Source organism: Takifugu rubripes, chromosome 17, assembly GCF_901000725.2.
Source record: "Takifugu rubripes chromosome 17, fTakRub1.2, whole genome shotgun sequence".
NCBI classification, from domain to species: domain Eukaryota; kingdom Metazoa; phylum Chordata; class Actinopteri; order Tetraodontiformes; family Tetraodontidae; genus Takifugu; species Takifugu rubripes.
The window spans coordinates 11,950,363-11,977,150 of record NC_042301.1 but is presented as its reverse complement, the minus strand read 5'-3'; the positions used below and the strand labels follow the sequence as shown (position 1 = coordinate 11,977,150).

The window sequence follows — 26,788 nt, the reverse complement described above, 5'->3', positions numbered from 1 at the left end:
TTAAGTTCACCTGGAGTTTGTGGCGGAAAAGAAATCCCCTAAAAATAACTCTCAAAGGACTGTGAAGAATGGAGCCAATATTACATTTTTTGGCCTTATCACTAAGCATCACGTTTGGTGAAAACCAGGCACCATTCATCACCTGCTCAGTACCACTCTACAGTGACGCACGGAGATGGCAGCATGTTGCTGTGGGGGTGTTTTTCTGCAAATGGGACAGAGACACTGGTCAGGGTTGCGAGAACGCTGAAAGGAGATACTTTATTTATTTTTATTTTTTTAAAAGAAAAGATCCAGGGAGCTCAAAAATGGAGCTGAAGGGTCACCTTCCAACAGCACAGTAACTTTAAACACAACCAAAATGACAGAAGAGTGTCTCAGAGACAACTCTGCCAGCATTCATCCCTGTTAAGATGTTTGGGTTTAAGCAAACATCTTAACAAGCCCTAAAACTGACAGCCCAATGACAGCCTCTTCCAACCTGACAGAGTTTAGGATTAAGAATTAATTGTTAATTTTAACTGAAGTGTAAAAATTAAAAAGGGTCTGAAAACCTTCTGAACACATTCAATGCAATAAGTGAAAATGAGTTGGCAGTGAAGAGCTCAAGAAAACCCATTATTTTGCATACCTTTATCATCATTTCACCCACGAAGATCACAGTGAAGATGTAATTGGAAACACTGAGGAATACCCGCTCCTGTCACACACACACACACACACACACACACACAGACACACACACACACACACACAGTGAGATGTGAGCAGTCATTTTAAGGGGTCCCGTGTGGATTCAGCTTTGATTCTAGAGTCAAACTGCAGCGTGTTACATAACGAGCTAGAAACAAATCCATTACAACTGTAGTAGAAAAACAGTGAGAACAGCACATGCTCCTATTCTCCTAGTGATATGGTCTTCTCCCGCACATGTGAGTACCGACGATGTCTTAAACTTCGTAGGTAAAGACATATAGTTTTGCTGTAAACCTGTGAGCACTGGGTCTGAACATATGACTGCAGGTGTGATGTTACCGTGCTGTTGGGCTGTATGTCAGGTCTCTCCAGAGCAATCGTTATGCAGTTCAGGAAGATGAACAGCAGAATGACATGATCAAACATCTTATGACCTATGACCCTCTGACACCACAACCTGAACCTGAAGAGAAAAGAAAAGACAGAAGTAAATCAACTGACACACTGGAAGGTGGGTGGTGTGGTAACGAGATTCCTATTACGGATGTGTATAAACAGGAAGCTGTCAACAGGCACCAAAAGTTGCACTATTGTGTAAAACATAAATAGGACCTCAAATTTGCTGAATACTACACATTTAGTCAAATCCACAGCCCAGTAATGTAAATGTGTGTTTGTATGTAGGAAGGATGCAGCTGAAAGTGACAGACCCAGGGTTATCTACTCAGTCCAGGACTGATGTTAATACCAAATGTGTACTGGAACCATTTTTCCACTTGACCAGATTTAGTTGATAAGTGAAAATTGTGTTACTAAGCTCGAGTCTATCTTTCACACATGCCGGAGTTAAAGCCCCATCAACCACTCCAGTGGACATTGGGACTTGTGCCTGTGTGTGTGTGTGTGTGTGTGTGTGTGTGTGTGTGTGTGTGTGTGTGTGTATTACAAAGAAAGAGAGAGAGAGAATTTACTTGTTGTGCGGACCAAACAGATATAAAGACCACTCTTCATGGTCCAAGCACCACTGAGGTTCATATGGCTCCAGCAGCCTCTTCAGCTTCTTACACACACTCTGAACACAAACATGTTCAACTTTATAGATTTTACATTGTTGCTCAGTAACTCCACGTCAGAAATGGTGCGAAATGACTGTGTCCGGTCTGTGTCCAACATCAGAACACACAAATGCTTAAGTGCATTGTTGTGAATAACAATGAATCAAATTGGTGTTTTTAGGGCCACAAACTCAGAAGACCTCACCTCCTCAATCTCATCATCTTCCTGATCGCTGTGATAATGTGCAGTCAGGGGAGCGTCCTCACAGCACTGGTCAGGGAGGTGAAAGGTGGTGCCATTGCAGTCGGGTAGGTGAAGCACAGGCACCTGCAGGTACTCTGGCTGGTCCAGAGAATGCTCCCTGCTGCCAGGGTTGGAGTATGTGTCAGACAGGAGAGACTCCATCTCACCTGACTGGCTCCTCCTGTGGAGGCTAGGTGCTCGGCTGATGCTAGTCCAGCTGGATCGCCGACTCTCTGGCCCACTGTCCCACAGAGACTGTGTTGATACCTGAAAACAAAGGATTTGTGAGATTACCATCATGAATGTTACATGAACGTCATCACCATTAATCGTGTACAGACCAAAATACTTCTGATTTTATAGTTCGAATGAAAAGTGAAGTGAAAAAACCCTATACAGCCCATGATTTCAGCTTCACTATTTGTTCCAGTTCTCAAGGTGTGGGTGTTTACTGCATTAAGGGCTTACAATGTATAGTGGCCTTGTGCATTCGACTATTGATGAACTAACTATAGTATTTCAGCAGCTTTCAAAGACATTTAATTTATCCTCTTCCCACATAGCAACACATCAGCAAACTGTGCTTTCAGTTCAGTAGGAACCAAGATGTGGATTCGGATTGATATGTACTATATATAAGTTCAAGGAAAAAAAGCCGCCAATTTTTGCACATTTTCTACGATACCACTGATGTTCTTTATACATAAAAACATTGTAAGAACAAAACTTTCAGGACCCGTTCAGCTGCATAACACAAAGGGATTTGGGTTTCAGTCCTGCTGAAACCGTTGAGCGTTATCCTCTCTTAGATTTTGGTAACAGCAAAGAACAAACGAGGTCTAGACTACATAACGACAGCGCCGCAAATAACATCAAAATGACAAAAATATGTATGTAAAAGAAGGATTCCTGAATAAAAATGAAAACTGTGCTTGTTAACATTCATATCAACACATCAACAAACGTTAGTTAAAAAAAGACACCCTAAGTTTTTTGCATATGCTGCCCAAATTCCCCTGAGAAAACATCCAGATAAAGACAGAGCAGCAACACTGACAGCAGCAGCATCACATGAAATATCATGCAGTCAGAGTTGTGGTGCATTTCGGTGCACGGCAGAGGTTGGAGCCTCTGCGTGAATAATTCAGTAAATCAACTTTATGACTGATCATTTCATTTCACTGGGGCTGAAGGCTCACCGGTGACCTCTGCTCAATGCTGCAGATGTCCATCGAAGCTGCACTTGCACGCCGCGACTGGCAGGAGTTTATGGTGGGAGTGGCTGCTGTGTGTGTGATAACCGGCAGTGGAGCAGCAGGAGAATGGGGCATGGAGGCTTTGGGGTTGAGGAGACCATTGGGGGTCAACATCATGGCCTGGATTTTGAGCTCTATGGGGAATAAAACACAGAAGAATTCATATCCATTCAGGTAATTATTTTGTTCTTTTTGTGCTAACCTTTATTGTCCTTGATTTGCTGTAATTATTTATTTTTTCAATCTTTTGCCCACGATTGGAGACCAGGACCTTCTGGATATATACAACATTACAGCTAGAGGGCATCCCAGTTCACTGCTACAGGATTTTGTTTTAGTTTGAGGAGCTTTGATATTTCAGGAGCAAGGACCATACCATCAATTCGGCATACTCTATTAGTAGCTGTGCCAAGCTGAATTGCAACATGGTTGCTGGAAAACCTTTGTTGGAGATCAGGTGGTGGAAGCCATCGATCAAAAAGACAAAAATAAAGAATAAATGTGGGTATAATAGGTTTAAAGGGAAGGAAAGGCGAAGCATGTGAATTCAGAAGTAAAGGGAATGAGGACAGAGTGTCTAGACAGGCAGGGTAATGTTTGATGCATGGTTTTCTCCATTTAAATTTAGAAGGACATTCTTTATCAATATTTGAAATTGTTACACCAAGAACAGACATACAAAGTATGAACAGTACAATACAGAGAGCAAATTTAGAATTGAAAGTTCTCACACCCCTGGCAGAGCAGATGGTAATTTTACAAAAAAGCTTTTAATCCTCCATATGGGGAAACCCTCGAACATTCTGTTGTTGGAAAATTAATACAATTAACATCAAAAAATATTAGATGCTATCAAATTTGCATATTTTTTGGAAATGACTGCACAGGAGAGTCAAAATGTCTTATAGAGCAGGAATTTAGTCAGCTAACTATGATGGATTGACAAAATAACGAAATGATCCCTTGTATATTTAAAGACAATCATCATAGAATTAATTTAACAGAATGTTGAGAATACTACCAAAACAGCAAATAATGCGGATCCCTCAGCTTGCCGGGTCCCAACATGCAACAGATCCTTTAATGAAGGATACCTGCAGCATAAAGCTCCCTCAATTTCTCTTCCTCCTCAAATGAAAAGGACTGCCTCTCGTCATCGCCTTCAGATTTGTTGGCGTCGCCCTAAAAACACACATAGCAGTGAGATATTTAGAATCTGTATTATGATCTATACTCTAATGTCTAAAATCTCTATTATCATTGTCATCTCTTCTTGCACTGTCAGTTGAAAGTTAAGCAGGAGAGAATTATTGGCAGGTCGGGAGGGAAAGACTGAGGGACAGCGAGCAGAAGGCAGATGGGTGGAAGGGATCTCCAGTGTTCCCTAGTTGAGTTATGTGGATGGTTTTGGCAGCGATCTCCTGTAGCCACACCAATAAAGCTTTACCGGATTTAATTAAAATTCATGCTAGAAAGATGGAGGCAGACAGCTTTCGAAAAGGGTATCTGTGTGTGTGTGTGTGTGTGTGTGTGTGTCACAGTGGGAAAGAACAAGAACATGAGAGTGAAAGAGAGAGAGCAGGAAAGAGTGGAGGAGAGGAAGAGAGAGAGCGGGTGCATGTGTTCTCTGATGCTGGAGATAAATGATGAAAACTAAACAACAAAAGCTCACCAGCTGTGAATGACAGGCGATATCAAACACATCCCTACCCCGGAGAGTGTTGTGTGTATTTGCAAAAGTGTGGAAGAATGGAAGATAGCGAAAGAGAGAGGGATAGACTGGGGCGGGATAAAAGAGAGAAAGAGGTGTGGATAAAGAGGATAGAACCACACAGAGAGGAGGATAGAGATTATTCTCTTGTAAGCAGCTTTGGTATCATCAGCACAACAGAGCTCAATTAGTCTCATTCTCTCTCACACATTCTCTAAGTAGCTCAGAAACGATTGCATGTTTGCCCTTACTTCAGCCTGAAAGCCTTCAACTAAAATGGCTACAAGCAAGTTGAAGAGGACGTAGTTGCCAAAGGTCATGAGGGCTACAAAGTAGAGGGCAGCCAGAGGTGTCGTGGAGGCCATCCCATTATAGAGCACCGAGTTCCAGTCCTCCTGGGTGAGGATCTGCAGATTAGAAGTGATGAAAACAATGACAAACAAAGGGACAAACTATGAATATTTCATTTTTAATGGGACATAATGTTTATAAGTATTGAATAAATTACCATTGCTCCATTACTTTTCTCTGCTTGTCAAGCAAATCAGAGCATTTCATCTATTTTTTTATGATGTGATGAGAACGCCCAAACTAACTGATGCTATGGCATTTATCTGCCACTGTAAATCTGTATATTTCTGAGTTTGTCAAGCTTATTTTCTGTGTCTGTCTCACCTGAAACACGGTGACAGTTGCCCAGAGCAGAGAGTCAAAATTTTTCCTGTCGGGTAAAGTGTCTCCACTCTCTTGTCGCAAACCAAATTTACAGCCAAACAGATGCATCCCCAAAATACTACACGGAACAGACACAAAACACATTAATTATAGTCTCAATCAAACCAAACAGCTAACATGTTAACACAATGCATTGGCCTAAATGTGGCTGAGTTTTAAACTCGTTTTAAGGATTGAAACATGTTTGACACAAACAGGAGCAGCAGCACAACAGGAATCATATCAAGGGTGTCACCATATCTTACTCAAGTGACATTATGTAACCTTTTACCTTAAAATAGCAGTCTAAAAACAGTCTAAAAACAGTGCACACAGACTTGTATCACATAATACCAAAAGCCTTTGCAAACAACATGGTGAAAATGTGAGCAGAGAGAGCAGATTTGTAATCACAGTGACATGGAGCCACACAGGGAACCCTAGTAGCAAATTCTGACTGCAGAAAAATTGAAGAAGGCACTGTAACAACGTCAGGGCAGCAAAGGGGTCAGCAAGTCACCGTAGCAGTACACAATTTCACACTGAATTTGCATTTCACCAAAGTAAAACGGCAACAACCCAGATTCAATCAGTATGTAGAAAATGGATGGCAGAGGTGGTAGCAGTCGCACCTGTGGTTCCATAACCTCTCTGAATTTCACGCATATAACTGCAATATTTGCAGTGAGGAAATTAAGATATTTTTCAGGTAAAAAAACATTTAATTAACGAACATACCTGAATATAAATATAAAGAGCATCAGCAACATGCAGAATGTGGCCACGTTGTCCATAGTCTTTATCAGCACCACGAGCTGCCTCCTCAGGGCAGGAAGGAACCGGACCAGCTTCAAAACCCTCAGCAGACGGAAGGTTCGCAGTACTGACAAACCTCCCTCTGCCTCACCCACAATCTCCCACACGCTGGTGAAAAGAGATGATGAACACAAAATTGCATACACATTTAAATTGAAAGAGTCGAGGAATTAACGCGGATTTAACTTTGGTTTCTTGAGTCAGCATGTTCGAAAGCCCCAATTTTAATCACGGAAAGTGCAAAACATTCTTTCTGGTTAAGCAGGGAATGAGGGCCAACGGTCTTAATACGCTAGGTGCATGTAGCCGGCAGTGGCACAGAAAACAAGCGAACCCTATAACCACAGATACATTATTTAGTTCGTAGTAGTTCATGAGGAAGTGAAAACGGAGCCTCTGGATTAGTGTAACTACATGACTCCACCCGCATCAATATGACACTATGGAACATGTCACTGCAGCACTGACTCACAGCGACGACCGGATCGATATCCTACACAACCCCATTTTCAAAAAGTTAGGCTGCTGTCCCCAACGTAATGAGAAACAGAAAGAGATGATTTGCACAGCGTCAAAAATCCCATTTCATGCAAAACAGCAGCAAGAAAGAGTAAACTATTTAAACTGATAGGTCTAATGGGCTTTAGCTTGTTCTGACTTAGACTAAAATGAAGAAACAATGTCAAACACACAGTATCATAAAATTATAGATGAACGCGACCTTGCAAAGAGAAAACCTTAATTGGGTTTATACATGCCACTTTCTCAGGGCCAAACCAGCAGCATGGCCTTGTAATGAAAGAGCTCTTTGAAACTGATTTTCCTCTATCTCAGATATGTCGCAACACACATTAGTAACATGAATCTGTCAAAGCCAGGAAGAGCCCGGGAGAGCATTCTGCACGTAATCTGGGGGCTGGGGGCATCTGAACCTCACCTGATGATGACAATGATGCTGTCGAAGCCATTATATGGGTTTTTGATGTAGCCAAAGAGCCCCAGAGCCAGGAGCTTCAGCAGCATCTCCAAACTGAACAGGCTTGTGAACACCATGTTAGTGATCTCCAAAATATCTGTCAGTTCCTGTGGCTGCAGAGGCACCATGATAGTGGAGAGAAAAGTAAAACATCTGATGCGGAGGCATTGGACAGGCAACACAGAAACTTGAACAAATAAAGACAGACAGCCTGGTAGTATAGCTCAAAGAAAATGTCAAAAAGATTTGTAAGCCCAGAGGAGGAGATTCCCCAGGATGTGAAAACAGGTGTGTTTTATACTCTGTGATGTGTCCGCTCTCATTATGAATGCTTTGAATGGTGTTTGCTAACTGTACTGCAAGAGAGCTGGAGGAACTCATACAGCTGAAACTACACAAAACATCAGGGAAGATTAAAGAAAACTGGAATTTTCATGTTTTCTTAACTCTCAGCATTAGAACCCGTGTTTTCCCCTTCTGGCAAAGAAACCTCCCTGGTTTATCTTTCCGGAGAGCCAATCTTTATGAAAACATCTCTGTAGATGAGTCATTGTTGAAACTGTCAGATGACAGATGCTGGCTTAAAAGCGTTGCCTATATAGAACAATTTATGCTGAAGGGGCACGTAAATAATGATGTAAGAATGTCTTTTTCACAGGCTTGAAGGTAACATCCATCTATATGAGAAAAAGTAAATCACTCCAGGTCCAAATTCTTTGGACACAAAAAGAGTTCATGTTTGTTCTGAGGTCAGAACTATACAAAGGTTCTAAAGAAACTTGGTAGGAGGAAGAAAGCAAAATTGGAACAGAAGTACCCAATCAATGTAGCTGTGGATGTGCGGAAAGGTGTGTGTGTGTGGGGGGGTCCAATCATTTCAATTTCAGAGGACTGTTGCAGATGTGTAGCCTCTATTGAGCGCTATTCCTGTTTATATTTATAATTCATGTAGATATTTAATTTTCTTCAATCAATTTACTGGAGTTGTTTGAGCTGATTGCAGACTTGACATAATGATTGAATAGAAAAATATATCTAAATATTAACTACTCTCAAAATTCAATTGTTGACTATCAAATTTCACCCGAATTATCTTTTGTGTCAGACAATTCCCCGTGGTTTGAAGCACATTAACAGCCCACCGCATCCTTCGATTTCTCCAGTACAGTGAGTCTGGCCGCCATTTGCCTCAGCTCACCAAACTAACAAAGCGGCTTCTCCTCTGAAGCAGGTTCAGTGTCATCTGCCTAATGCAGCTAATCTCCAGAGAAAAAACAAATCTCCAAAGTGTTCCAGGAGAAAAAAAAAACAAAACTGGGCTGGCCATGTTCAGTGACATGCGAGAATTGTTGAATAAACTGAATCATTTGCAAAAAAAAAGAGGTTTAAGATGACAGTTGAATTCTAAAAAGAGGAAAAGAGCGATGTGTGTAATTATCACTGTGTTCATTCAAAAGCATAGACATCAACTGTGTGCACGTTTCAGAAGCTGCATTAATGAAACAGGGTGCACGTGACGTTTCCTGCAGTCTATGGATGCTTCCCAGCCACTCACAGCAGCACTCAGATCTTTGCTCCTCCGCTCTGGCTCTCGCCCCTCACTCTGCCAATTCTCAATCCCTCCTGTCCCAGGGTCACACTTTAATTAACACTTCAGGTCTTATGAGTTTCTCCGGCTCCTGATGCATGTGTACATACAGGTCATTTGTGAATGCACGCTTACACACACCCAGAGTGTGCGTGAGCCCAGATGCCCGGGACTACCGAGTGCTGATTAGGGGGTGAGTTCAGTGGCTTCACCTCACACATTATGAGCACATCAATTTTCAATCAAAGTGTAATCACACGCCATTTGCCGTGCACGTGCACACACAAACACGCGGCCTCTGGCGCCGACACACACACACGCATACCTGTTCGTGGTACTCTATGCCCATTGACAACGTGTTAATGAGGATGGCAATCATGATTCCTCTGTTGAAGTATCTGCTGCCAACAATTAGATCCAGTTTAGTTCGCAGCCCTGCCCAGCAACGCTTGTAAAGCTTTCTCTTTGGTTCGGGCGACTGCATGTCGCCATGGCGAGGGCTGCTAAAGTGACATGGGCCGCTACTATGGCCGGGGCTGCTGGGATGGCATGAGTTGTACCCATAGCGCTGGTCTTGAGTCTGCTCGTTAGTATTTTCACTGTCACCAGGTTGGTGATTGTAGATGCAATACGGGCACCCGAAGGAGTCTGCTGGGATTTCACCTGGAAGTGGCAGCGCAGAACATCCACCTGCACGAACAAAAGAAAGATGAGACACAGGCACAAAAAGTACCGAATGCATATTCAATGTATTCTCTGTTCTGGAGCTTCATTTAATTTCTGTGAGGCGAAAATTCAATAACACTGAAGCTACTGTGGAGGGATGCTTTTATGCAGAGGGGGAGTTCTTTTATTAGAACAGGTGTGTGAGTGTGTGTCTGCGTACGTGCGGGTTTCAGCGAAATTTGCTAGTTAGCAGTTTGGGAGGAATCCTCCAATGATGTAACAAAATGCAAAAAAAACCTAGTTCAGGCAGTCCACAATTCAAAATTACAACAGGTCTTATTGGAGGGCGGTGAGTCGAAGCCGATCTGGCGTGTGTGTGGGGTTGGATTCATTAGCCTGTGTTGCCAGTTTTTTTCATTTGCTTTTACATCAGTTTTGTGATTAGGGAGCATGAGCAGATTGTCTTGCATCCTCCGCTGTCATCTTTACGTGGGTTTCCCCTCCCTTACCCCTAATGATTCTCCCCCATGCCAAACTGCCTCCTTCTTAGCATATTTAAAGACGTCACCATCGCCTCATCACCTTGCGTCAACATTGAAAATCTTCCTCGTGTTTGACACCGGCACATCGGGATTAGATCAACGTTTCAGATTTAGCAGTCTGACTGGGCTGATTACCTGTGCATGACCATAGAGCTGAAATTAAACTACTTTGAACTGTTCTTGGTTTCTCTATCTTGATTTGCATTTGAATCTCTTCTTGTTTGATCCTGAGGTGCATGAGTGTGTGTGTGTGAGCATCCACCAATGGATAGATAGGATTGTTCATTAAAACATTTCTGCATTCTAATAACTCAAAACTGTGAATTTCACACCTATTCTGGACCTGAATTGTGCAAAATACAAGCCTAAAAATACAGTATATGAGCTGTGAAAGCAGCTGATGTCTTCCTAAGCTGCTGTGGCTCTTGCTCTTCTCACTTCAGCACAGTGTGACTTGACTCTCTGGTGTAAGGTAGTTGCCTTTCCACTACAAATTTTCTACCTTCAACAAAGCTGGTTGCTATAGTTCAGTGTGCTGTGAGACAACACAGCTGCGGAGTGCTTGAAGCTACACACAGACCACTATGAAAAGGTTATGGTTATAGTTCTTGGTCTGTTATTGTCTGATACAGCTTGGAAACAAGGATTATTTAGAAAAAAGAATAACACTGAAACAATAGCCTGCTGAAAGTGTGGGAAACTTTCCTGTTGAAAGGTTTCCTTATAAAAGCAATGCAGATGTTTACGTTAGCATGTGCAGTCCAACACTGGAGAGCGTTTCAGTGATTTTAGCTACATTGTTGCTCATCTAACACCCATGATGTGTTGTTTAATGATGTAGCTTATAATCCTTCTGGTCCTTCTGGTCAATTTTCAGACAGCTGTCTTTGTCAAAGTTCATGAATTCTTCCAAACTAGAATTTTCAAGTTCAGATTGGGGTTCTCATAAATGGTATACATATAGAAAAAACGAGTGGAGGAACTAAAGTAGAGGGCTGAGAATATGCAGAGAGATTAAAGTTTGACAGTAAAGCTGCAGTAAAGTGGAAGGTGTGATCTAAGAGGTAATGCTTTCAAATCATGCACAGTTAAATAAAAAGCGACAACAAAATATGCACATTTAAGCAATAAGCACATGGTAAACGTGTGCAGATGTAGTTAATAGTTTAGGTATAATAGATCATATATGCAATTTCTGATTATTGTATATTCTCTGTATTTTTTAGTCTATTCCATTATTGCTGGGCAGGCAACATCTCGTGTATTTGCATTTCCTTTTCTTTACAACCTCCATCCTTCACTGTCCATTTTTTTATCTCCCCAAATGTCATGGGACTGCAATACTTAAAGTATGATCTTATGTAAGAGACACACAGATGCGCTGCCTTGGGAATAACGGCCCAACATAAAAAACCACACCACAGTGCTTCAGTGTTTATTTAGCCTTGTAGGCCTGATTAAAGTCTATGACTGAAAGCTTGTCACTGAGGTTGCAGACTCAGTGTGAAAAGCCCTCCTGTTTTCCTTGGAATGCTCTGAGCAACAAAAACAAAATTAAACTGGCTTCCATTGTGTCAGAGGCAGCACAAGCTGGTCAGATCCAGATGTAAATGCTACTGAGGGAAAGTTATTTGACTGTGTGGGGGAGCTGACCATCACAGATCATTTCTCTGAAAAAGAAACACCAAAGTTCCCCAACTCGTTCACGACACCTCCACAAACACCATTCATTGCATTACCACCTGCCAAATGTTCACTATAGAGTCTTGGTTGACAAATCCAACTTGGAACATAACCACAAAGCCCTTTGTTCTTACCATGCTCTGCCACTAGCTGTGGGACTTTGCTGGCAGCCAGCCTCTTCGTCTCCCAGCCCTTTGACTCCATGTGGCTGAACAGAGACGATATGATGGGATAGTTTAGACCGTTCCCTCCGCTGCTGACAGAAGGACCTGGCTCAGACTGTCGGTGCTGGTGATGATGTTGATGACGGTGGTAAAGCTGGTGAAGGTGAGACAGGTCATTGGGCGCATGGCCTGAGTGCCGGTGGGCAAGTCCGTTCATTTCTCCACCCCCCCGGGCATCTCCTCCGACCCTCTCTTTATGGCACATGGACAAGCAGTGGAAGTGGGGACGGATCTGCATGTAAAAGCGGAACATGCGACGCCAAGCCTTCCGGCTCAGGTGCGCGAGGTACCGGATGATCTCCTCGTAGCAGCTTCCTGGTTGGCTGTCACTGGCCAGCGTGGAGGCTGACTGGTGGAGCTGGCGGGCACGCTGCTCCGATTTCATTAAGGCATGTTCTCTCTGCTTCGTTTCAGAAAACTGGGTTGCTATGACAACCAGGCACAGGTTGATCATGAAGAAGGAGCCCACCTGATAATGACAACACCAGCATTACATGCAGCACAGTACACACCATCTAAGGGTTTTAATTTATGTAAATGTGCGTTTGAGTGTGAGTGTGCACTTACTATAATAAGAAAGATGAAGTAGATGAAGTTGTAGAAAGAATGTGCATCCATAACGTAGTACATGATGTCTACCCAGCCTTCTAAAGTAATTACCTGCATGACAGCACACAGTCAGCGTGATCACACTAAAGTGTGTGTTAAAATGTGTGATCAAAGTTGTATTCTTGTAAACTATTTACCTGAAAAATGGCGATCCATGCATATCCAATATTATCAAAGTTAATAGCCCCTTTGTGTGGGTTTATTTCCCCAGCCCGACACTCATTATAAAACTGGTACCAGTTCACACATGGTACTGGTTCATCTACTCTGGGCACCATCTCTGGAGGGGCCTCGTCGGCGCCCAGGAAACAGGAAGTACCGGCTACACGTCGGCGGGGCACGTCAGAGCACCGAAGCATCCCGTTTTCCCTCTCCGTCGAGCAAATAAAGGGGTGGTCATCGGTGCCATCTGGCCGATAGTAGCCACTCAGGAAGGAAATATTATATCTCCTGGCACAGGAGACCAATGATTAGACTTTCATTGTGAGTATGCTGTTTGTTTTTCACAATGGCATAAATGTAAACATTAAACAACAGGCAAACAATCAAGAATCAGATAAAGCAGAACAAACAGGAGATACTCCACACCTTAAACCTGAGCTTGAGTCCCTCACTACCTTGAAAATCTACCTCTCTTCAAAGTTTTCCAAAGTGAACAGTCCTATTCACAGTCCTTCAGTCGGATGAATTGACAGACAATAGGACAGCGGGACAATATCAGCAGATTCAAACTTGTCGACCTTTTGGCCAATCTTGAGGGAGTTGTCTCAGATAAATGATGCTTCAGACCTTTCTTTTGTTCAAAGGTCTGATTTCCAAGAAAACAGGAAGCGCACAATAAAATGTGACTAAGAAGAAAAGATAAGGGGGCGGGGGGGATGCAGCAGAGATAATCGTCAGTCTCACATTTGTCTGATAGAGGTGAAACTGCGATGCTGTCGGATTGGAATGAAATTAAAGCAAGAACAAATAATCTAATACAGCGAGACGGAGCTGCCTGAAAAGACCTCTGGCTGTGTGATATAATAAAATAAGAAAATAAATAAAAGCTGCTTTTGTTTTTCAAGGCCACTTGTGTTTTCAGTGTTCACCCGCTCCTGTAATCGTGCTGCATTGTCAGGGAACATTATCTTGTCGGAGAGCGGAGCAGATGATGTGAGAGTAGTCTGTTCGATATTGGACAGCTAGATTTGCGAATACGACAGTAATGGAGTAACAGTCTCGGTCAAGCCGTGGTCACGAACGACATAAAATCCCCTAACAGGCTGACAGTTAGACCGCCACGGGCTGAGTCCCTGGCTAACGGCACACAAAATCCCTGGAATTGTGATCTTGGGTCTGGAAAGGGAAAAACTCGGGGCACTGCAAATATTGATCACCACTTCAAAATAACAGCTGAAACGATAAAGGTAATAGGCCAAGGGAACTGTCACTGCTTCCTGATGTGCTGACAGCTGCCTGTTACTATAGCAACTTACATTTTGACATCTTCTCCCATGAAGCAGCGGTTCCGTAGTAGCCCAGCCCACAGCTGCACCCCAACAATGCCGAAGATGAAGAAGACAAAGAAGCACAGTGCCAGCACATTGCCCAGCATTGGAAGCGTGTCTAAGAGGAGAGTCACCAGGATTCGCATACCTACCAACAAACACAGGTGGGGGGAAAATGTAGTGCTGCACAATAGGCATGAGATGAAAGCCTCGATGCTAGTATCAGTCATAACGGGACAGCACGTTCTACACCTTCAAGAAGTGCAATTAACTGAATTCAGACACTGACGACTGCCCTCCGCTCAAGCCTACTTAAGTGCAGACACAGTATCACACTCCTTCCAACTTCAAGATCTGGCTACTTCAAACACACGCCGCAATTTCGTCAAACCTGTGTTAGTTGTGCCAAGGTCACAGAACATAGTAAAAGACTTTGGCCTGCTGGCCAGCAAGAGTGCTGAGCTGTTATGAACAACACCAGCATCATAATGATTTCCACGACTTTGCACAGTGTGCCCTGGTTAGTGCGCGCACACACACACACACACACACACACACACACACACACTGTCAGAATGAAGGCTCGTGGTGCTTCTGCTAATAGTTGTTTAGCATGGGGAAATTGAGGAAATTAATTTATAGTGCAGAAAGACAATGAGACATTTTTCATTGTCTCAGGTGTGACTAATGAGCTCCCTGACTTTCAGCAGAGGTGAACACATCAGAAGAAGAGAGCAGGGAATCCACAAAATTCGTGGAGGACAGAGAGTTGATTGGATAGAAACATATAATAAAGTCATAAAATACTACTTTGGCATTGGCAAAATATTTGCTATATCCAGGAAACTGATGTTTATTATCTTTACAATAAAATCAAAACAGTCCAATACTGATTATAAAATCCGATGTGCTTGAGCAAATAGCCAAAACTCTCAAAGGCATAAGCTAAATAGAATTGATTGTAAAGTTTTCTGGCAGAGATTAGAGTGAAACTTACTGGGAACTCTGTTGATGGCTCGCAGTGGGCGGAGGACCCGAACCGTTCTGATAGCCGACAGGCTGACATTATGTCCGTCAAGTGAGTACTCCAGCATTCTGCAGAAAAGTAAAAAGCCACTGCTGTGTCACTGGAATTATGATCAGCCTGACCTTGGCAAACCCTGAACCTCTGCGGGGAATCCAGCTGAAAACAGTGCACCATCTCTGGGATACAGAGACTTTAGCTACCAATCACTGAGGTCTACATCCCTCAGGACCAAATGATGCCATTGTCATTCCACAGAGCTGTACACACTGGTCGCCCCCCCCAAACACACACACATGACATTTAACTGGCATTAAACAAGTGTCTAAGCTTTACACAAAACACACACATATACACACACATTTGGCTCAGATTTAATGTCATATATGGGCATGTGCACGTGCACGTGCAAGTTTGTGTCAATGTGTGTGTCAGTGTGAGAGAGAGAAAACGTCGACCACTCACCCCACTATAACAATAAAAAAGTCCAGTCGGTTCCAAGTGTCACCTAGGTAACCACTCTGACCTATGACCCCAAGCGCCACCATCTTCACCACCATTTCCCCGGCAAAGAAAACAAAGATTCCATCATCCAGAGCCTGCATGCACCCATACCCACACACAGGAACACACACACACACACACACACACCCAAGGGATTAGTGTAAACTGATTAAACACAGCAAAAATATTTATTATTATTATTATAATTAATTATTATTATTAATTGACCCTTGATAACAAAGTCTTAAAGTTGAACATAATTAGTTTGTAATAATGTGAGCATGAGGGTGCATACATGATGAGTGAGTTAGCATGTGTGTATATGTGTGTGTGTGTGTTTGATAGTTTTACCTGCAGCAGGAAGGGGGTGTGTCCGCAGGGCTGGAACATCCCGAGAGTCACACAGTTCAGCAGGATTGCCAGAATGCTCACACGCTCAAACCATGTAGTGTAAAGTTAAGGAAGGGTAACAACATAGAGTGCTTCACCTTCTGTAAAGCCACAACCGTTTTAATGCTAAACAAACAGCATTCTCTAAAATAAAACATCCTTTTCTTGTTCGGTCTGAACAAGGGTGATGAAGTGAGCCGTCCGTGTAACATGTTGTAGAGAAACATGAAAAGTACTGCTGGCGTGGAACATAGAATAGCAGCGAGTTTTCATTTCCATAAAGCCATCTGCGACCCCCATTGCCCTGTGCAAGATCATATGCATTCATTATGCCTCTCTGGGAAAACCTCAAGGAATTTGCAAGAAGAAACATGCAAACGTCTCCGAACATGCACCAGTGGAGGTAAGTGGGATTCTGTTTCTCCAAGGACTGATCCTTGAATCTAATTTATATTGGTAATCATTTAGAATGTTGGAAAGTATGCTAAAAATATGAACTATTAACTTTAATTTTCAAGCACAACTACTGACAAGACATTTTGAAATGATTCATACTTAAACATTGGTGCGAAAGCAAGACAGCTATGGCCAAAGAGCTGGGAAGGTTTTTGAAGTAGTTTTAAGTACAAACTTGCATTTTGTGTACTTATGCATTTGTTTTTTTGATGGCTGACAAACTAAGAGGAGGATAGCTCAAAATTCTTTAAGAAGAAAATACTTTGAAGTGAAAAGTAAGAGTAAAAATTGTGGGTTGCACACACAAAAAGACAGAGACTTGCACATTAACACTCACACTTGTGAGTAAATGGTAAATGCAAAAAAGTGCTGAATGGGTGATGGGATGCATTCAACAGCCAAGGACGCATGCATAATAAAGCCCAGAGCACACATACACGCAGTCCCCTTCCTGGACACTTTGCTCTCGAGAGGGCAGAAAAATTAATGAGAGTACAATCCTTTATCACCCTTGAGACAGAGTGAGGGAGTCAGAATAGAGGAGAGAGGGGACAGACAGACGGACGGACGGACAGACAGACAGACAGGGAGGGAGGGAGGGAGAGAGGGAGCAAAAGGAAGAAAAGACAGTGAACAGACAGAGGGAAAGAAACTGGGCAAAGAAAGAGAGAGGTGGCAGGGTGGCAGAAAGAAAATTAGGAAGAGGTGGAGACAGTAGAGAGACAGTAGAGAGAAAGAGTGAGACAATGAAAAAAGAGAGATGCAGCAAGAGAGGAGAGGCTAATCCAGTGTTCTCCCTTTGCTGTGGTTGCCATGGGAACCCCCATCTCACCGTGGGAACTGACTTCTGAGTTTCACAATCCTCTCGCATCCTGTCTCGACTGGAACACAATTAATACGCACGCGAACACATGCACAAACAAACAAACGTACTCATGCAAACACACACACACACACACACACAAATTGGTGTCCTCCAGCAGAACTCCTGCTGAAGCAACGTTTCCTCAGTGTTGAGAAGTCCTTTAATTCTACTCCATCCATGTAAGTTACAGCAGCTTGAGTATCCTCATGTTCCCAAGTAATAAACACACGTGCACAGAGGAGCACAGGCACATGCGTGCATGGTTAAACGAGGGACGGGGCAGGGTCAAGGTGTGAGTGATAGATGAGATGCGGGTATTAGCACAGTTAGCCCATCGTTCACCATCAGTGACAACACATCAGAGGAGTGACCTCTCCTCCCATTCTGGGTTTGATTCACCCCCTTGTCTCCCCTCACACTCAACCTTTCACTCTCTCATCTCTCATTTTCCTCTACAGTCATTTTCCCCTCTCTTTGGCCCAATTATTTTTGTCTGTGCTGCGCTCCTCCTGCTCTCCCTCTGCAGCTCTCCCTGTATATAGAGCATAATTTCCCATCTTCATTCCGTATTTCTTTTTACGCTCTTATCCCTCCTCATGCACAGGGTCTGATCTCTTTGGAATGTAGTTTAGCTTGATTGGTTCTGCCATCACCACGTACAACTGCCCTGAGGCCTCTCTGTGTCTCTCAGAAACCCGAGTGTCTGCCAACAGATAAACTGCAGCTACACTTAATAATTAACATTGTTGGAGAGTCAGAGGTACAGGTGGGAGATACAGCGAGGACGAGGTGGATGAGATAAAAATGAAGAAAGGGACGTGTAGTAATAAAAGGTAAAGATTAAAAAAATGCTGTCTAAACAACTAAAATGGCTTTTCTTGCCCTCATATTCTCCATTTTCCACGGCCAGAACCATCTTACCGCCTCAGCCTCCTCATATCCACCGGTTCCCCATCCCCTTGAGTGCCAACACAGGTGATAAAGGTCAGCTAGACATTATAAATCAAATCAAATCACGTCACCCTGATCTATCTGGCAGCAAGTTTGGATGAAATACGATGCTACGGCCAGTAAAAGGAACACTTTCATGGGCATTGCCCATTAAAAAACAAGGATCTCTGGGACACATGCCTGAACACAGGATTTGGCTGAATTCTCCACCCCACTGTGAACATAATGTTGTACACCAACACACTGTAAGTATAAATTAGGAATCCCACTGACACAGGATGCTTAGCTTCTTATATCCATGAGGTGAGAAGCAGGGTACTCTATTCACAGCAACTGTGGAGTGTTTCTAACGGCAGCTACCCCCCGGGGACGTTCTGAGGGAAGTTCTTAAGGTCAATACTGGTTTTGGTTCAGATTTGCACCGACAAAAGGAGCTTGGTAGGTTAGGACATGCATGAGTGATTCATTATTGTAGCAAAAGTTATTAATATGGGTGTTTCTATTTGAAATGCAAATTCTGTATACAGGCTCATGCTTTATCAATGAATAACGGCATTAATTATGACTCAAAAAAACGGATCAAGCGTCCCTTAGTTAAATCGCTATTGATGTAATAAATATGAAAACCGGGTGTGAGTCCATAAAGGCAAACCCCTGTGTCGGAAATGAATGAGCAACCTGTTCACTAACTTCCTCATGCTCTTTGCTGCCCGAACACACACTTTTACCCTGGAATCCATATACAGAGACTTGGTTAAAGATAACCTAATTAAGTTCAAAGACTTTGATGGGCCGTGTCTGTAGCTGTGCTAATGAAAACGAGAGAGGGAGAGAGTGTCCGCGTCCAAAAGATGGGCCAACTTAAGTTAGCGTCAAGTTAGGGAGCGCGCTGACTCCACCCCTTATGAGTGTGACACGTGGTAACCATGGAAACACATGCCGAAATCATGTTAATTGGCTGCAATGATTCTGACAGCTCACCCTACTTTGAGTAACACCTCCTCTCATCCACCGTCATCTCCCAAATATCCACACAAACACACACAGACACACCTCAACGCAATTAAGATGCAGTTTAGGAGAAGGAAGAAATTGGAAAAACAGGGCCCTGATATTAAGGAAACAGTGACGGAAGAGAGAAGAAAGAGAAAGAAAAGGAGAGGGGAAAAGGCAAGCACAGGAAGGTACTTGTAGAGGAGTGACAGATACAGCTTTTCTCATCTTTAAACAAAAGGAAATGCTCTGAATGTTTCATGCACTGCTGAATAAGTCATGCCCGATGTGTGGTGTTTCTGCACATGCATGTGTTTGCACGTGCGTGTTTCTGTACCCGTCACACGTCACTCTTTAAAGAGAGTGATAACTGTCACACAGATGCCTCAGCACTTTATGCTTGTTCCACCCTCAACACCTACAAAAGAAACATGAAGAAACCCGCGCAGCTCGGCAAGAACCAGAACCTGTGACAGGGTAGGGAGGAAAAAAAAGCCCAGGTTGTCGCTGTTGTTCCAAATCAGCCTCCTGGATGTGAGGCAGGGTTGAGGGCTGTATGCTGTGATGTAAACAAGGCGCAGAGGGTTGGTTGTGATTCTAAGTGGAAGGAAATGACAGCGGAGGAGATAGGAAATTAATTCGTAATATGTTCCAAGTGCAAAAATTGCAGAAAGGAAGGCACAGTCACATCAGGAAAAGTGATACTTGTAAAGCTCTTGGGAACTGCCCTGCCACGTCCCCACCCGACCCCCCCCCCCCCCCCCCCCCCCCCCACCCCATTAATACCCCTGTCCGCACGGATTGCTCCCTTTGCAAATAACTCACAGAAGGATAAGCACAAGAATAAAGTATTTAAGGACCGAATGCATAAATAAACATAAAATAGGGCAACAGCCATGTCGCATGGAGATGCGAACAGTTACGGGGCGGACCGAAACACAAGGTCATAAAAGAAAAAAAAGACAAGCAAACGGAAGTAACCAGGCCGATGGGGCCGAACTACACTGTTGCCAAGCAACCAGGTGATTCCTCTAAAGAGCCTCTCCGTGGGAGATTCCCTAGTTTGCGTGAGGGCATTCACTCACCGGTGTGCATGTGCGCGCACTCAGGCATGTGTCTGCGAGCGAGTTTCACGAGTTAGCGTGGACTCGGTGATCAGACAACGTTCTGGGATGTGGTCCTGCTGGTAACAGCCCAGCAGGCTACAGAACAGCATGCTCCATGGCATTTGTAGTTATTTTATGTCTTTTTACTTGTGTGCATTTTACTTATTCAGCAATTATGTATTTATATTTCATAGAGCGCACACAATGCTGACAGGGGGAAATATTCTCAGATGTGCATAGACATCAGAATAAGACACAAACACTGGCACACACAGACTCATAAGGAGTGGAAAATACTCAATTTGGAAAGCTTTGACAAATCCCTGAGGTGTTGCTGACGTTTATGCATGCCTCAGTGTATTCATAGCTGCTCACTCTCTCTCTCTCCGTCTCCCTCTCTCCCAGACACACATATACACACAGATAGCTACACACATGCTTTCATGTTTATGGCAGAAGTGGATTGAGGCTGTGACAGAGAGTGAGAGACAGGCAGAGGAACAGGAGGTGAGTCGATGAGGACAGAAACAGAGCGAGGGTGGGACCGTTTGTGTCTCCTTATGCTGCGTACACGGAGGTCAGTAACAATGCCACTGACTGACTATAACCCTAGAGATTCATTAAAGCCTGTCACTATGGAAACCTCCAATCAGGGGGAAAAATGTTAGACCTCTTTTCCTATAGCTAATGGGTCCGAGGAAATACCTGAGTTCTTCCAAGCACAGACACACACACACACACACACACACACAATGCAAGCCTCCTTCCCGTCTCCCTTGTGTTTAGACGTAAAATAAACAGTGATGTGGCAGGTGCCACGGCGTTACAATACCATTGAGAAAGTGCAGAGCTAAAGCACAAACAGACAATGTCTCTTTCGTATTATAAACACAAACGTGCACGTTAGCGGCTGGTCAAAGATATGGGTGGCAGACAGCACGAAGGCACCAGGACCGGGGTGGGCTGGTTTGGGTCAGAGCCAAAAGCACCACCGGCGCTAGAGACGGGTACGGCAGCTCGTCTTTCTCCTCTTCCTCCTCTTCCGCCTCAACTGACACGCGCACCTTCTCCTCCTCCTCCTCCTCCTCCTCCTCCTCCTCCTCGTCCCCGTCTTCTTCTGGTGGTTCTCCGCTCTGCTCACGTGGGTCAGGCTCCTGGACGCCTGTCATGGCTGTGCCGTGAACAGCCTGAACCTTAAAAAAAGGAAGTGAAAGGCACCAGCAGACGGGTTCAGGAGGCATCGCCATACGGCCACACGGGCCCATACCATGTTTGTTATCTTCACAAAGTCAGAAGGCCAGACAGTCCAGCCTGTCGTTCCGTGCACAAGAGCCTTCCCAAAGCACATTAAATCTGTCTGTTTTTCTCAGAAGGGTAACCTTCAAAAGAACCCACAAGCCATCGGTGCAGGAAACAAGTCTAAATAAAAGCAAAGGGAACGATTTAACGGAGCACTTTAGAATCCTTCCTGATAATCCCACGGGTGTAATTCAGCAATGACAACAAGCCATTACACTTGTTTTTAATCCAGACCAGATTAAAACAATCTGAACATACAATGCCTTTTTTTTTTTTTTTTAAAGGGCTTTTGCAATTAAAAAAATAAAGCACCAGGACAATATGAGTTATTTATTTTTAAATTAAAATTTGTCTGCATTTGCACTAATTGTACTTGCGTGTATATAAGTATATATAATTTCCTTGAGCTCCAATTTAAGATAAAATCTGGTGAAAGCGCTGACATTGTCAAGCAGCCTGTGGTTAATACTTACAATAATGACTGGAGTTTCTTGAAGCACTGGCATGTCATGCAGGAACTGTCAAATTGAATGATAATCTCAGTTTATATTAAGAGTGTGTGAGCAGATTCATTTCCTGTCTTCAGATTTCATTTACTCTTAAATTACATCCCATCTTTTGATTTATTAGACACGATGTAGCAGAATTTGGCCAAAATGAGACTTAGAGCACATATTGTCACAGAGCAAATGTGCCCCAATGGTTCACTTTGGTTATTCCTTTGCCTATTGATCATCTGAGATTGAGAAAAATCACTTCCACTGGTCTGCCCATTGATTATTATATTAGAGAATTAGCTGGATTACTGTAAAATGGACACAAAGAAGACTCCCTTGATGTAGCACTGGGCTGGTCAGTGCAGGAACATAAGGTATAGACAGGAGCGCTGACATGTTACTTCTCTGCGTAGCGAGAGCGAGTGTATCAGCGTTTCATGAAATAACAAGAGTGAGTCTGCCAGGATCGTCCATCCTCGCGTGTTTTCATGATGGGCACAGGCACAGCCTGGACCGTCTGAAGCTTTTGGTTGGGACTCAATAGTAATTGCTGGGCAGGCACCGGTTATATTCAAGAGCTGCTCTTCTCCACAATAAAAACCTGCTGGGCGCAAAACATAAAAGGCACACTTGTGCCTCTCTCATTAACACTTCAAACCGTCATATCAAATCTCAATCGGCTGCAAAAAGGCAGCGTACCCCTGACCATACCTGACATTTGATGGAACCATCATCAAATATTGCAGCGTTCCTTCTGAGAATCTGCACCAGCTGTTCACTAAAGCCACAGCAAATAACATGTGTTCAGATATTTTGCCTTCTTACTTATGCACATGCTCCTAAATGTCAAACCTTGTCATAGCGATGAGGCTTTCTTGAGCTCAGAACTGTAGATTTCATAAAAACAACATTCTATAAAAGTCTAAATATTATGTGATTTTAAAACACACACGCGCGCGGAGACCCGCATTAGAATGAGGTGTCTCTAACTTGGTTGACAGCGTAGGCAGATCATAACTTCAACCTTAAAACACTTTAAATCTTTAATTTTGTGTTAGAAACACCGCCATCGACGGCGCGACATGACCGGATCCGAAGGCTTTCTTTTGTACCACAGCCAATCACCTGGCGCACATCCGGAATAAGAAGCTCTAATTGCAAAAAAATAAATAAAAATAATAATGAACTGGCATAACATTGGAACACATTGAAAACAAAACTTTAATCGCGGTCCTCACCAGGAAGCAGGGTCCATCCACCAGCGTCATTCACTTTGTGTCCGCCGTGCGCCCTGAGCTCCAGGAGCCCCGGTGCTCCATCCGAGGGCAGCGCTGCCTCCTCCCCTCAAAATCCAAACTCCGTCCGTCAGTCGGGAGGAAAGAACAAGAGGAACAAGAAATCAGCAGAATGAGACGCAGAAGTTGTGATAATTGTGGAAAGTAAAGTTGTGACGGGCCAAGCGGCTTCCCGTGCGCCTGCGTCCCCTCAGCCGCTGGACACACTCTGCCGTGTCAGGCACCCGAGTTCAGGCGCTCCGCGGAGAGGCAGAGCGCGTCAAGCCCCGCAGAGAGCCCACCGGAAGTGCAGCCATTTTGCCTTCAAAATAAGTCAGGCTAGTCCCGGAAGCTCCGCAAGCACATCGATCATAACTAGCTAGCTTATTAGAACCTCAGCATGACGTCACTGATGTTACGGTAGAATTCTAGCTATTTGACTTTAGGGGTCAATTTTATATACGTTGTATTCTTTTCAATATTCCACATGTTTCCCCCAACGCACAGTTGCTGACTTTTAATTTAACAGTTTATAAAGTTACAAGTGATATCAAGGTGTTATTCTGGATATATTTTAGGGCATGATATTTAGCAAATTATGCTACATAGGAACTCCTAAATTACTTGCCATTGACAGTGAATAGTTGCACATTTTCCCCAGGATTTTTTCTATCTACTTACGGCAAACCACCTTTGTTGACTCCTTTGTTCCTAATCAAATAAGTCGGGTGTGAAATCACCCCATCACCATGAGAGTACACTTTGAAGAAGCCGTGCTAAAATTTTAATTAAGGCTCTGTTCCATTTAGTATGGCGCAGATCCAAAATGCGTGGGAGTAACGTCTCAAGTTATCTGACCTAAATGGGATGCAGCCTCACTTAGTGTCGCAGGGAAAACCTGCTCTGACCCCAAAATGTCTCGTCGAAATGGCTTTAAAACGCGGTCTCGGTCGCAATTTATAATGCACAGTGGCGTCTGCAAGTTTTATTTTGTAGAAACTTGTTTTACTTAATAATGATAACTTGACAATAATGGAACCAGTCAGAGCATGTGACTTTTCCTCCTCTGCTGTGCTAGCACCCTATTCCAATACCTGTGTGTGTGTGTGTGTGTGTGTGTGTGTGTGTGTGTGTGTGTGTGTGTGTGTGTGTGTGTGTGTGCATGCGTGTGTGTGTGTGGGTGTGTGTGCGTGTGGGTGGAGGATGCTGCTGTCACATAAAAAATGAGGTTTCACAGTCACATACTGTAAAGCAGGATGTCAATTTACAAAAGCCAGAGGTATGGCAGTGCTCCAACACAATATGTTTAAAGCAGCTAACACTATTAGGGGACAAGCAATTAATAATGACAAACACGCAACCAGCCCTGTGCCATAAGATTGTTAAAAATGAGACCAGCATGCTGTCCAGAGTGTCTGTGGTTGTTTTTAAATATTGTATTATCAAAGTAATGGTGTGAACATTGTCTGCTATGTAGAATAAAGTTGATAATTTGAGACAAAAATACAATGAAAGAAAAAAAACACGCAAATGTGGTGAAATAGAAGTACAGAGTGTGACAAGTAAGTATTTGCCCCCATCTTTTTTAATGATAGCATAATTTTTACTGAATATAAATTATATATATATATGACAGCAGAAAAAGGTATCATCAGGAAATTGTGATGCTGCTCACTTCTGTGGGGACTCATCCAATTCCCAAAAGGCCCCCTGGCAGCCCCCAGATACCATTTATGGAAGTAATATTTAAATTGTTTTCTGGTGATGTATTTAATGTTTGCACTCTATTAGATATAAAAAAAGAGTCCCACTGTGCTGTGTGGAGGCTATGATGTTCAGTACGTGCTGCAACATAAATTTGGATAGATTAAAGAAACAAAAAGAAAAAAATACACTTAGAATCTCCGAGTTAATCTTTTGGGCAGTGGGTGTTCTCATTTGGCACAGACGCCACCAGGTAGATGCTAAACTCTCTCTGAAAAGAGCCCACTTATCTGTCTTAAAGCTGCATTTAAGTAAAAACGGATGTGGAATGAATGTAAGTACAGATGTGGCAACAGTTGCCTTGATTTAATTAGCTGGCCTATTAAAACTGCTCTCCGCACACAACACAGTGATTAAATTACATTTTGCTCTTCCAAAGGAGCAGTTTTATGCTTGCATGTGGCTAAACTGGAGCATCTGAACTGTTCCGCTTGGATCATTTCAATTTAGTTTGCTGCCCATTTGCATATGGTGATGGTAACCGCGGGGAAGTTGTGATCCATTGATCGCTCTCAATGAGTTAAAGGATTATGTAAGTCAGTCTGTTTTATCCTCTAGACTAGAGCCTTAAATATCAATAAATTTGCTTTGGTCCCAACAACTGGACTTGGCAGGCAGACAAACCATGGGATTCAGGACCAGTAAGGCTACAAACTAAGAATAGATGTTCACTCAGTGTAGGGAAACACCGTGCAATACCTAATCATACGCCCACGGAACACAAGTCTCCTCGCAGCTCTCATAACTCCGACTGTAGCACACATCAAACACATTGCAACTACAGTTTAAGATATCTGGGACACACATGCGTGTGTGTGTGTGTGGACCTCTGCAGCCGATGGATCTGTGTGCGTTTGTGTGTTGGTTGTGTGTTTTCATGAGTTTTCCCTCTGCTTCCAACTCATCTCATCATCTTGTGTAAGTCACGCAGGACTTTTTCTGCTCGACGGGATCATTTCATGCATTTTTTACTCCAGCTCTCTCACTTGGGCGTGTTCAAATGCTTTACATTAGTTCCTGCAATACACACTTCCGCACACACGCACACGCACACGCACGCACGCACGCACGCACGCACGCACACACACACACACACACACACACAAAGAAATGGACAGAAATACATTCCATCTATTATCAGACAGAGAAAGTATCTAGGACAAACATTTGCTGTTTGTAAGCGCCCTTTGGGTGTGTTTCCATGGTGACCAGCACACAACATTATATATGGGGAAGTATTTAAATCCGTGGTGTTGTCACAAACACACACACACACACACAACCACACACAAACTGCGGGTTCAATCATTGATCAATAATACTGATTGGTCTTCTATACTGCCATGACAACCACATGAGGTCACACACACACACACACACGCACACACGCTCATA

The 26,788-nt window shown here is 43.4% G+C and overlaps 1 protein-coding gene across 5 annotated transcripts in view; it reads right to left on the bottom strand.

Annotated features, from left to right (window-relative positions):
• Positions 1–24,561, bottom strand: part of LOC101064573 (voltage-dependent T-type calcium channel subunit alpha-1H-like) — a 35,939-nt gene extending 11,378 nt beyond the window's left edge. For 4 of the 5 annotated variants that reach the window (XM_029850459.1, XM_029850461.1, XM_029850462.1 and 1 more), the window contains exons 1-21: positions 23,594–24,561; positions 22,332–22,376; positions 21,484–21,752; positions 16,150–16,243; positions 15,760–15,893; positions 15,268–15,365; positions 14,259–14,418; positions 12,918–13,230; positions 12,739–12,831; positions 12,082–12,640; positions 9,382–9,746; positions 7,430–7,581; positions 6,415–6,600; positions 5,638–5,755; positions 5,214–5,369; positions 4,346–4,433; positions 3,195–3,385; positions 1,957–2,262; positions 1,668–1,768; positions 1,036–1,159; positions 632–700 (exon numbers count right to left, since the gene is read on the bottom strand). In XM_029850459.1, coding sequence (XP_029706319.1) covers positions 632–700; positions 1,036–1,159; positions 1,668–1,768; positions 1,957–2,262; positions 3,195–3,385; positions 4,346–4,433; positions 5,214–5,369; positions 5,638–5,755; positions 6,415–6,600; positions 7,430–7,581; positions 9,382–9,746; positions 12,082–12,640; positions 12,739–12,831; positions 12,918–13,230; positions 14,259–14,418; positions 15,268–15,365; positions 15,760–15,893; positions 16,150–16,243; positions 21,484–21,752; positions 22,332–22,376; positions 23,594–23,623 — 3,651 coding nt within the window. In that variant the 5' untranslated portion in view covers positions 23,624–24,561. The remainder of the gene's footprint in view (positions 1–631; positions 701–1,035; positions 1,160–1,667; positions 1,769–1,956; positions 2,263–3,194; positions 3,386–4,345; positions 4,434–5,213; positions 5,370–5,637; positions 5,756–6,414; positions 6,601–7,429; positions 7,582–9,381; positions 9,747–12,081; positions 12,641–12,738; positions 12,832–12,917; positions 13,231–14,258; positions 14,419–15,267; positions 15,366–15,759; positions 15,894–16,149; positions 16,244–21,483; positions 21,753–22,331; positions 22,377–23,593) is intronic. The other variant, XM_029850460.1, reaches the window with a different exon arrangement.
• Between the last annotated feature and the right edge of the window lie 2,227 nt (positions 24,562–26,788).